Genomic DNA, 13328 nt, shown 5'->3' on the forward strand with positions numbered 1-13328 from the left:
CAGCTGTAGCTCTGCCACAGGTGTGGCCCTGAAAAAAAAAAAGAAAAAGAAAGAAAGAAAGAAAAGAAAGGACAGAACAGTAAACACAATTTTACTTACCAGAAAAAACTCCCATCTTGTGCAAGGATTATTAGCTTTCTGTCCAAGGTAGCCTATTACCCTCCAGCTAAAGTCATCCTGTGTATTATATTTGCCATTTGAAGTCAATCAGTTTCACATCTGGCAGGCAAAAGATGGGGAAAAAAAAAAAGCCAGTCCTCCTGAATCCTCTCTCTCATGACCCTGCATTGGGAAGTTTAACGACTGGTTCAGCAATGGTACCTCCTATTGTGACTAGGCTTCACCTTTAATCCATGATCACCAGAGGGATGTCAGCGTAAGCCTCCCAAAATACTTTAGCAGGACATTAGGTGGCAGTGTCTCAGCTTTCATTCACACTGCAGGCAATGTAGAGCCTGATTCTCAAGGAGGGAAAATAGAAAGATTTAGATAAAGCATTCAGAATGGGGTGACATTTGAGTAAAGACAAAGGAATTCAGAGGTTCGCCATGTAGATATTTGGGGGAATAGCATTACAGTAGAGAGTGCAAAGACCAAGGGCACAGGTCTTGATGTTGATATTGAAACATTCTTGGAGAGTTTAAGGAATGATATCTCATCTTTCCCTGTAGCGACTTATTTTTCCCAGCACACTATTGTGTAAGAAACTAACTAAAGCATTCAACTGTGTTAACTGGTTAGCAGATGATTTCCTCGTTTTACTAATCCTGGAGTAATTTGTGCCTAGGATTGGCATCTTCTTTTCTAGTTTCCTTTAGGTTCCAGTTTAAGCAAGTAACGTCACCATCACCGAGACATCCAGCCACCCTGTTCTGGGGCCAATTCTTTCTTCATAGTCCGAACATTGCTCTTTTTTTTTTTTTTTTTTTGTCTTTTTGTCTTTTGTTGTTGTTGCTATCTCTTGGGCCGCTTCCACGGCACATGGAGGTTCCCAGGCTAGGGGTTGAATCGGAGATGTAGCCACCGGCCTACGCCAGAGCCACAGCAACGCGGGATCCAAGCCGCATCTGCAACCTACACCACAGCTCACGGCAACGCCGGATCGTTAACCCACTGTGAGCAAGGGCAGGGACCGAACCCGCAACCTCATGGTTCCTAGTCGGATTCGTTAACCACTGCGCCACGACGGGAACTCCCGAACATTGCTCTTAAGGAGACCCCTAATATGATACCCTTTGACTGGCAATAAAATTTAGAAATGCTTTTCAGAGCTAGGAAATTTATCTCCTTTCCTGAAGATTAAAAAAAAAAAAAAATTGGAACAGAGAGCTCCCATTGTGACTAGGAACCATGAGGTTGCGGGTTCGGTCCCTGGCCTTCCTCAGTGGGTTAAGGATCCGGTGTTGCCGTGAGCTGTGGTGTAGGTCGCAGACGCGGCTCGGATCCCGCGTTGCTGTGGCTCTGGTGTAGGCCAGTAGCTACAGCTCTGATTAACCCCTAGCCTGGGAACCTCCATATGCCGCAGGAGTGGCCCTAGAAAAGGCAAAAAGACAACAACAAAAAAAGGAACAATAAAACCTATGTTACAGGGCTTGTGATATTTAAATTAGATGATGAATCTGAAATGCATACTACAGTGCCTGACATATAGAAAGCTCAATAAATACCAACAGTTATTTATTTATTTATTTATAAAAGCTACCTTTCCTTCAATGTCTAGGTCTGTGACTTGTTACTGCTTTTTCTTTTCTCCACATCAGGTCAATGGTGAAAACGTCTAGGAAATTTACCTCATCACTTATTTTCATGGGGACAGTCATTATTTTCCTTTATCCTCTTGGGATCCTAGTTTCCTAGTACACTGATACACTCAGGGTGCTGAAAGACATCAATGGAACACTCAGATGAGGCTTTTATTTTCATTTATCTAATGAATAATAATATTAAGAATTTTGGGGAGTTCCCATTGTGGCTCAGCAGGTTATGAAACCATTAATATCCATGAGGCTGTGGGTTCTATCCCTGGCCTTGCTTAGTGGGTTCGGGATCCTGCATTGCTACGGTTGTGGTGTAGGCCAGCAGCTGCACCTCTGATTTGACCCCTAGCCTGGGAACTTCCATATGCCACAATCGTGGCCCTCAAAAGCAAAAAAAAAAAAAAAAAAGAGTTTTTGTGCATTTATTATTGGATGTCATATATCTGAGTTGGATCTCTAAGATTTTGCTGTTCTTATTAATTTTTTCTTATTGATTTATATGACCTTTTTATATATTCTGGATTTGAATATATTTTTCAGAAGTACACAATGCAAATATAATTTGCCAGTCTGTGCTTTGACTTTCCAACCTCTTAGCACTGATTTCTAACAATTAAAAAAATATACTTTCATATTCATAAGATGCTAGCCTGAAGATTTTACTTGTTTCCTATTACAACTGTAAAAACGCTTTCCATTGGTGACCCTATTGCTTCCGATGTGAAGTCAAGTATTATTCTTAATGATGTTTCCCAGGATAGAATATATCTATGTTATTGGCATTGGCAAAATTATTTCCAATTAAATACAACCTTGAATTTGCCTTTAATGCCTTGCAAATTTCTGCCAAAAACACAGTAGTATGTGTACTTACAGAATTCCTTATTCAACTTCATGGCATTTCACATAGATTTTTCCTGAATTAGGAGCTTGTTTTACACAAAGTCAAGTATAGCAGTGAGTGGAAGTGCTTGCGATGAGCAAAGAGGTCGTGGAATGGATAACAAAAGAGGTAGTTATAAATATCAGCTATAATCACATGGCCATTTGTAGAAACAAGAACTAGAATAGCTTAAAATTTCTTTTTCACATTGATATAAATATATTTATATACACATTGACCAATTTTAACTCCCCTCTCCTGTTTGCCAGGCTGTAGTTAACATAAGATATGCTAATATAAGTCAATCATATATCTCATTGTATCTCAGTAGTGAAGATACAGGATTCACTGGGAGAGTGTGACTTAGCTAGAAGAGGAAAGGACTTCACCCCAAAATGGTTAAATCAACTTGGTATACTCTTTGCTGGAGAGAGCTAGCTTGTGTGGTGGAATAACACATTGTTGCATCATATTAGCAGGAAGCTTAGTTTTGCTGTTGTCTTTATTTGAAAACTGTTGTGAAAAGAGGCACTGATCGATGCCTTGCTAACAAGGAGGATACTATAGTAGTTTGCTACTTGTACTGTCCCAATTTAAATCTGAAAATATCTTTCCCAGAATTAGCTTACCTGTCTTGTTCTGGTATAGGGCTGACCACAAAAGAGATTTGTGAAGATTTGGAAAGTTAGCCATATTTTTTATGTTCCGCTGGTTGGTGAAGGCACTGAGGCAATTTACACATTTTCTGGCTATCAGCTAACTCATCTTATTGTTAACCCACAATTCCTCTACTTCCTACCAGATCTCTTCCTCATCTTCTCTTTGTCTTGGATCAAGTATGCATGTAGCATGATGGCAAATGACATCCACTTTTCCTGAAGATCACCCACTACTGTGAGACTGAAGGAGGTGAGAAAGAGACAAGTATTATTATGTTTTTGTGGGTTTCAATTATTCTCATGGTTCTGGTAGGTCCTACTTTTGTCCACATCCAGCTTTCCCTCACAAATGCTATTCTAGTTGATTTACAGTAAATTCAGGCACAATACCAGAAGAAAGATAATATCTTTGATTAGATTCCTCTACCAGCTCTAGCCATTGCATGAGTTCTAATCCTTATAACTAAATTCTTCTACATTTCTTGCAGTTCTGCTTCTCTGATTGTAATCTAACTGACACAAAGTTTAGAGGAAAGGACTAAGAAAATGATTTTCATGACAATTTCTGATAACTAGGTCCAAATTTGAATTGTGAGCATATTTGAGTCAAACTGTCCCTTTAAATTATTAAGGGGCAAGGTTTCAACTTTGGATAAGTTTATATTTGTTCTGAATGATTTATTTAAAGTGGAGAATTCAAGACTGAGAATGTATTAGTAGAAAGTTACTCAGGACACCTGCTTCCAAATGACAGAGAAGGAACTTTTATTTAGAATGAAATCTTCTCATTCAGACCACAGATGAAGCAGCCACAGCACAACCATTTCTTGTCTAGGGTTTGCAGGTGTGCATTTCAGCTTGGGTCCTGCAGCAGGGGGGGCTCTCTCCTATCAAGCTCTGGGGTTTTTGTTCAGCCTTTCCTATTGTTTCAGGCACTGTGAGCTCCCGGAGAGCACAGAAGTACGTTGCAGAATCTTGCAGCTGTAAGGCTGAAATGGTGAGGCTGAGGGATTTTTCTTCTTTCTGGAAGTTTATAAAATAGCGGCCATCTTTTGCATTTCGGCTAGCAGAATACTGATAAATAAGGAAAATCATCTCTCCACTGGGAGGCTGTTTATACCAAAAAATAGTGTATTCATTCCAACTTGTTTCATAGCGACAGTTTAAGGTGCCTTCCTCTCCAACTTGCCTAGATACAACTGGCTGGTCTTGAGTAACTTTCTGGGCCACACCGGATCCTACAGGAAAAATCAGAAAACAGAGAAAAACAGTGAATAAAATAATGGAGGAATTAGACTACCTTGGGACCCAAAGACAAGCCCAGTTGAAATCATAATATGCCTGCTTTCCGGCCATCCCCCTTCCTCCCCGAGTCCATGTGAAGCACCCGGGCCTGTGTGCAGTCCTTTCCCCCTGAACCTTCCCACCATGTGTGGGACCATCCCTACCAGAGAAGACGGAGGCCAGGAAGAGCCAGAGCAGGCTGGAGAGCGGCATGTGGCACGGATTCCCCTGCACAAGTGTGTTTCGTTGTGCCTCAGGCTGAGCGTTCAGTGTCTTGGAGTGCCTGGCAGCTCATATACACAGTCCCTGGGTTCCTGTGTGACTCCCCCAGACAGGAAGCAGGGCTTGTTATGTTCATAGACCACGTGTTCTATGCACAGATGAGAAAAAGTCTGGCTCCCCACAAACCTTTACTTTGTCTACTTGTCTTTCCCAGGTCATTATGTTAGGCAGGTCCTGAAAAGGGGCATGGGAAAAGCACTTGGTATTAGTGATTTGAGCTGAGAGAAACTGAAGACTAAACAAGCTGACATACCTTGATAATTACTCAGCAGAAAAAATTTGCTAGCTTTTTATTTTTTTCCTGCTTTTTAGGGCTGCACCAGTGGCATATGGAAGTTCCCAGGCTAGGGGTTGAATTGGAGCTGCAGTTGCCGGCCTATGCCACAGCCACAGCAACGCCAGATCCAAGCCACGTCTGTGACCTATAGCACAGCTCAAGGCAATGCCAGATCCCCGACCCACTGAGTGAGGCCAGGGATGTAACCTGCATCCTCATGGATACTGGTTGGATTCGTTTCCTCTGTACCACAAATGGAACTCCCTGGCTTTTGAAAACAGATTAAATATAGACTATAAACTCTCTTTGTAATCTACTTACTGATTATTCATTTAACCTGTACTTACTTTTTTCTATCCAGAATCTAATGACTCTTTGTTAAAACTTACAGATGTTCAGCTTTCTTGGTGAAAGGCAATCTTATTCAAAATAATTAATGTATCTCTCTCTTTTTTTTCTTTTCTAGGGCTATACTTAGGTTTGTCAATAAATTAAGTTATTTTATCTTTAAAAATCAGTCCTTCTGACTTTCAGAATCTATTCAGTTGCTTGTGCTTTTATTAAATTATTACAGGAATAAAATATTTTTCTTATGAAATCTGACACTTTGAAGGGGATCAGTATATTTGGTCCAGTTGCCTCTACAAGTAGAATTGCACTTATTAGATCATGCGTCTTAGAATTGTCCTCATGTCAATTTTCTATCCCTTTGGTCCAAAGTATTCAGTATCACTTGTTAGTGGTTCATTATTTTTCTCTTTGAAAATAACGTCAAGACGAGGAGGCCAGATCTTTGTGTGACACAGTGCCACAGTGCACTCCTACAAAACATGATACCTATAGGCTGCAAACTCTCAATACGTGTCAACACACAGAAATTCAGAACTGAAGTTTTGTAGACTGATACACGATCATGTGGGTTGTAGCTGTCAATCTTCCATTTTCTTTCTCTTTTTTTTTGTCTTTTTAGGGCTGCACCCTTGGCATATGGAGGTTCCCAGGCTGGTGATTGAATTGGAGCTGTAGCCTCTGGCCTACACCACAGCCACAGCAACGCCAAATCCAAGCCTTGTCTTTTACCTACACCACAGCTCATGGCAACCCTGAATCCTTCACCCACTGAACGAACCCAGAGATCTAACCTGCATCTTCATAAATACTAATCAGATTCATTTCCCCTGAGCCATGACGGGAACTCCTGATTTCATTGTTTTAATGGATGAATTAATGTAAAAGAACGAGGCAAATAGACAACTGGAAAAGAAAGTATAGACCAGGTCCCTAAAACAGCCAGTCCTTTGATTTTAAGGTCAAAATGACTCACTAATGAGTGATGCAGAGAGGAAAGTTGATATTTTGTTGAAATATTTCCTCTGTCCCATTTCACCTCTGAGTGCTAACAAATGCCTTGGTTTGCAATTCTTTGTAATTAAGCAGAGGAGACCATGAATGCCCACAGCAGCCTGGGGAGCATCCTGGAGAACAGCATGATGGTAACGTTTTACCCTTGTTGAAAGGACCCTGCTCTGAGTTCCTGAGAGTCAGGCTGCAATGACTCTCAGCTGCATTATAACAGCATCTCTGAAATGCATTTTCTGGCTGAATTGAGCCTGAGTTTGTTATGACACACAGGTTGGGAAATTTGGCCTGTCCTAAACAGTGTTTTTCCTTTCCTTGTGACATAATGATAAGTGACTATGTCTGGTAAAGGACAAGGCAGAGCTTAATATTAAAGGAACCTGTGAGAAGGAGATTCATTACTTAAAATTTCCAAATTTAGTAAACTAATCTGTGATAAAATCTGAGGGGCTTATCTGGAACAAAGTCATTAGGAATCATGCTGTGATTGCAAATATTCATTCATGCTCTGATTGTCCTCTTACCTCCCATTTCCATTCTAAGGTGAAATATGCTGTTTCTTGGCTTCCCTGCCAAAGCCAAACAAAAAGCTATCACCTCTCTTCCTTCCTACTTACCCACCAGAGCATGGGAACTGGTAGCTTCACAACAGCAAATATCGCTCAGGCAAATGCTAACAAAATAGGCTTCTGAATTCTGTAATCTCTCCAGTTGTGTATTGCAACACCACATGGTAATGGCAGTGAAGTCATATTCATTTACGATGTCACTCTACCCTTAACTTATTAGCAGTTGTAGGAAGCAAGAATCCGTGGGACTTTTCGTCAGACATTTGGCCATGTTGTTGTCATGAGTGCATGTATATTACTTGGTGAAACTTTACAATTCTTATTTTAGTGACAAACCCCTCCTAACCTGCTCTTTAATCAGTGAAAACATTAAAAAGAATTAACAGTATAAATGTTTTCCAAAATAAAAACATTTCGTATTCTTGACATGAAGGAATGAAGAGTCTTCGATTATATCCTGAAATTTCACCTAATGAAGTCCTTTATGTCAAATTATCAAATTTTAAGCATTTTCTTTTTGTTTGAGCACCTCATAAAGAAACCCAAATTGGGAATTCCCATCGTGGCGCAGTGGTTAACGAATCCGACTAGGAACCATGAGGTTGCGGGTTCGATCCCTGCCCTTGCTCAGTGGGTTAACGATCCAGCATTGCCGTGAGCTGTAGGCTGGCAGCTGCAGCTCCAATTAGACCCCTAGCCTGGAAACCTCCATATGCCGCAGGAGCAGCCCAAGAAAAATGGCAAAAAGACAAAAAAAAAAAAAAAAAAGAAAAGAAAGAAAGAAAGAAACCTAAATTGGAGTTCCCTTCGTGGCTCAATGGTTAACAACTAGTGGAATCTGACTAAGATCCATGAAGTTGTGGGTTCGATCCCTGGCTTCCCTCAGTAGATTAAGAATCTGGCATTGCCGTGAGCTGTGGTGTAGGTCAGATCCCACATTGCTGTGGCTGTGGTGTCAGCCGGCTGCTGCAGCTCTGATTCAACCCCTAGCCTGGGAACCTCCATATACCCGGGTGTAGCCCTAAAAACCAAAAAACAAAACAAACAAAACCCCTAAAACCCAAATGAGAATAATTAAGTTATTCTACAGTAGATAGTCCTCAGACTCTCCTTGGTTCCTTGATGGAAATCCCCAAACTCACATGTCATAGGAGGCAAAGAATCACTATTGAGGTTCCTGGGTCTTCTCTATCGTCCCTCCCTCTTACATCCTTGATGACTGTTTTCTAAAGATGCTGACCATGCATTCCAATCTGGGCACTATATCCTATTTTAATATCGTCTATTTCATTCCAATGAAATCTACTCTAATCAGATATACATTCTCTTCCAAATTTGTTATTAAACTGTTCAAACTACTAGGGAAAAAAAAAAAAAAGGAAAACCAACTCCAAGAGCGAGGAGAGTTCACATAGTGACTCATTTGAAAAAAATTTTTTAAACTATAGTCATCATGCTGTACCTTGCAACTCCAGAACTTATTACCTTACAACTGGAAGTTTGTACACTTTGAACCCATTCACGCATCCCCACCACCCTGACAATCACCAATCTGTATCTATGAGTTCTTGTGTATGTGTGTGTATGTATGTGTGTGCGTGCAGGTGCGTTCACTCTTGTGTTTTAGATGCCACATTTAAGTGATTTCAAAGTATTTTATTTTGTCTCTCTGACTTACTTCACTTGGCATTATGCCCTCAAAGTTCATCCATGCTGGTAAGTGGCAAGATTTATTTCTTTTTCACCACTGTTTCTTTATCCATCCATCTGTCAATGGACACTTAGGTTGTTTCCAAGTATTGGCTATTGTAGATGAGAAGCAATGAACGTGGGGGTACAGATATCTTTTTAAGATAGTGATTTTATTTCCTTCAGATATATACCCAGAGGTAGAAATGCTGGATCGTATAGTCATTCTAGTTTTAATTTTTTGAGAAACCTCCATACTGTTTACCTAGAGGTGGCACCAACTTACATTTCCACCAACAGCACAGGGTTCCCTTTTTTTCCTACATTCTTGCCAATATTTTTTATTTCTTATCTTTTTGATAATAGCCATTCTGACAGATATAAGCTCACTTTGGTTTTCATTTGCATTTTTCTGATGATTAGTGATGCTGAGCATCTTCTAATTCACCTGTTGGCCATTTGTATGTCTTCTCTGGAAAAATGTTTCTTCAGATCCCCTGTCTGTTTTTTAATCAGATTGTTTCTTCTATTGGTTATATTACTTCTTTATATATTTTGGATATTAACACATTATCAGATATAAATTTTCTCCCATTCTGTAGGTTTCCTTTTTGTTTTGTTGATGTTTTCTTTTGCTGCACAGAAACTTTTTAGCTTGATATAATTTCACTTTATTTTTACTTTTGTTGCCACTGCTTTTGGTGTTAAATGCAAAACATTATTGCCAAAAATGATGTCAATAAACTTATCCCCTGTTTTTTTCTAGGAGTTTTACTGCTTTAGGACTTACATTCAAGTCTCCAATCCATTTTTTTTTTTTTCCCCAAGATCCGTACCTGTGGCACACGAAGTTTCCTGGCTAGGAGTAAAATCGGAGCTGTAGCTGCTGGCTTACGCCACAGCAACAGCAACACCAGATCCAAGCCACGTCTATGACCTACACCACAGTTCAGGGCAATGCCAGATCCTTAACCCAATGAGCAAGGCCAGGGATTGAACCCACATCCTCATGGATACTAGTCAATTTCGTTTTCCACTGAGTTACAACAGGAACTCTGTGATTATTTTCTTAATATCTCCTTCTGATAGTTTGTGTATTTTTGTATATTAATTGATTTTTGTATATTAATTTTGTATCTTGCAACTTTAGTGAGTTTGTGTGTTAGTTCTAAAATACACGGACATCTCGTGAACACATCTCCCACTGCTAAGCCAAATGATCTGATTTCTTTGCACGTTCTCTTTTTATGTATGAAAAAGTGTACATTATGAACTAGGGTAGCAAGTCACTGTGATGTTTATTTTAGGTTGAACACACAGCACCCTTATAAATATGTATTACAAAATAATATATCATGTTTGCATTTTGAGATTTCTCATAAGTAGTATTATGCAGCATATATCGTTCTGATGTTTTTTATATTTAGCATTTTATTTTTGTAAGAGTTACCTAAGAAAATACATATACAACAATTTCTTTCCTTGTAAAAGCCCGTGGCATTTCCCCCTCATGAGTAATCCACTATTTGTCCATTCCACTATTGATTGGTTATACTTCTCCTTGCAGCATTGAAGTGACTATGCTTGTAAAATTCTTCTTGCTCACATGTTAGAATTACTTTAATGTAGATATCAGGAATTGGAATTGCTGCATCTTCTTCCTTATTAAACATTTGGGCAGATTGTTATATTAAGTGGTTGAATAAATTATTCTCTGTGTGGTTGTTTTTCTCCAACCGGAAAAGTTTGATAGTCTTCCTCTCCTTATATTCATGTCGAAACATAATGCTAACATATTTTAACATTTCTGTTGATCTGCCAGAAATGAAATAGCAATTTGTTTTAGTATAATTTCCTCTGGATACTATAGGAGTCAATGTTTTATATGTTCCGTGGCCTTGTCTGTTTTTTCTTCTTTAGAGGGCTTTTATTTAAATTACCTTTATCATCTGTCTTCATTTTGAGTGCTTGCCTTATTTATCTGTAGGAACTTCTTACGTTAAACTTAATTTCTAACATTTTCTTGGCTACATGATTTACTAATACATCCTACTATACGTCTGATTTTTCATTTTGTAGTGGAGCCCACGTTCAGATTAAAAACTCCCCTTCTATTATGAAAGCTCTATGAATTTTTATTTCTAATTATCAAATTATTTTAGTGATTATAATTTTTTTAGCTTTTCTATTTCTTCTTGGGCTATTTTTGGTAATAAATATATCTTTTCAGTGCATCAATCAGGACACTGAAATAATTGCCAAATCTTCTTGTGTCAATGATTTCTTCCCACAGAAGGAGATTTTTTTCCTTTGTTGAGGTTACCTGTGAAATCTTTGCTACTCTGTATTGAGGTGTGTCTCATGTGGATCTGGAAGCCTTGGGTGGAATGCTGGACCCAAAAAGTTTCCTGAAATACTCATGGTAGTGCCTCACTTGCCCTAGGGCCCCTTCAGTGAAAGAAATTGGTCCTCAGGCTGAGTCACTGCATGGGGTTTCTTCCTCCCATAAGATCAACCTCAGATCAGGGTGATCCCTTCTTGTCTTTAAATAGATTCTAAATCAGACAACTATTCTACATCATTGCCAACACTTGATATAGTTGTTTTTTGCACCGTAAAGGAGATCATTAACGCAAAAAAAGGCAACCTACTGAATGGGAGAAGATATTTGCAAGTGATTAGTCAATGGGGTCGATGTCAAAAATATATTAAGAATTTTAAATGCATGGAGTTCCCGTCGTGGCGCAGTGGTTAACGAATCTGACTAGGAACCATGAGGTTGCGGGTTCGGTCCCTGCCCTTGCTCAGTGGGTTAACGATCCGGCGTTGCCGTGAGCTGTGGTGTAGGTTGCAGACGCGGCTCGGATCCTGCGTTGCTGTGGCTCTGGAGTAGGCCGGTGGCTACAGCTCCGATTCAACCCCTAGCCTGGGAACCTCCATATGCCGCGGGAGCGGCCCAAGAAATAGCAACAACAACAACAAAAAGACAAAAAAAAAAAAAAAGAATTTTAAATGCAACATTAAAACCACAACAAATCTGATTAAAAAAGACAGGGCCCTGAACAGGTATCTTTCCAAAGAAATGTACAGATGGACCACAGATAGAGGAAAGGATGCTTACTATTTCTAATCTTCAGGAATGTGCAGATCAAAACCACAATGAGATATTACCTCACACCTATCAGAACAGTATTATCACGAGAGAGAGAGAGAAATAATGAGTGTTGTCAAGTAATGGAGAAAAGGAGAAAAGGGAATATTTGTGCCCTAGTGCTGGGAAAATAAACTGGTGCAGCTAATAGTTAAAACAGTATGGGATTTCCCATTGTGTCTCAGTGGTAATGAATCCAACTAGTATCAATGACGGTGTGCGCTGAGCATTGATCCCTGGCCTCTCTCAGTGGGTTAAGTTTCTACTCCTAGTCTGGGAACTTCCATATGACACAGGTGTGTTGCTAAAAAACAAACAAACAAAAACCCACGAAAAACCAGTATGAAGAGTCCTCAAAAATTTTAAAATATAACTACTATATGATCTAGCAATTCCATTCCTGGGTATCTATCAGAAGAAAACGAAAAACTAACTCAAAAATATATATGCACATTAATGTTCATGGCAGCCTTATTTCCAATAGCAAAGATATGGAAGCAACCTCAGTATTCAGTCATAGGAATGGATAGAGAATACATAAACATAAAAAGAAATATTACATGGCCATAAAAAAGAAAGAAATCTTGCCATTTGGGAAAACAGGGTAGACCTGAGGAGTATTACACTTAGCAAAATAAATTGGACAAATACTGTATGTTTTTACTCATTTATGAAATCTATAAAGCAAAACAAATGAACAAATATAATAAAACACAAAAAAAGACTCAGAGATACAGGGGAAAAACTCCTGGTTACTAGAAGAGAAAGCAGTGGGAGATGGGTGAAATAAGGGGATTAAGAGATACAAACTTCCAATTACACAATAAGTAAATTATTATTTATTAATTATTTATTAAGGACAAAGAAATAATCAATCCTGCCAAGCTTTTGACTGTAGCCGGTGAAACTGATCTCAAACTCCTTGCACCCAGTATTATAAGAAAAGAAATTTGTTTGGTGACCAGTTTCATATATAAACATTGAGCACATATTTTTGTTTGCTTTGCACTAGGAGGATGGGACGTGAATATTTGTAACCGCCTGTTAGGACACAGTGTGGTGACATCGAACTGAACATTCTTGGCACTCAGCTAAGCTGGATAACACCTTTATTGGAGTGATTTTTCTCTTCTTTTAGTTCCTTTCACTTTTTACCATTTTGGAACCTAGCACACTGTGGTTACATATTTATTTATTTTTGTCCTCTTATCAGCTACCCCCTCCTAGCTAAGAGAGGAGCTAGAGGAGAAAGCGATGTAGATTGAGAAGGAAGCAGTGCAAATGCCCTTTGGTGGAGCCCTGGCTGACTGTGGCTGGAGGAGGGGCTGAGCCCCGAGGAGGGTTCCTGTACAGGCTGTAGGTGCTTGGGGGGCGCTGTGCTCCACAGCACAGAAGTACGTGGCTGAGTCTGTGATCTG

The 13328-nt window shown here is 39.5% G+C and overlaps 1 protein-coding gene and 1 gene segment (V, D, J or C); both read right to left on the reverse strand.

Moving 5' to 3' along the window:
* Positions 1 to 13328, reverse strand: part of LOC102158035 (uncharacterized) — a 584796-nt gene that overhangs the window by 426217 nt on the left and 145251 nt on the right.
* LOC110255269 lies at positions 3988 to 5012 on the reverse strand. The segment is given in 2 exon segments: positions 3988 to 4537; positions 4748 to 5012. Coding segments are annotated over 2 exon segments (456 nt in total).

This window comes from Sus scrofa, chromosome 7 (assembly GCF_000003025.6).
Source record: "Sus scrofa isolate TJ Tabasco breed Duroc chromosome 7, Sscrofa11.1, whole genome shotgun sequence".
Lineage (NCBI taxonomy): Eukaryota > Metazoa > Chordata > Mammalia > Artiodactyla > Suidae > Sus > Sus scrofa.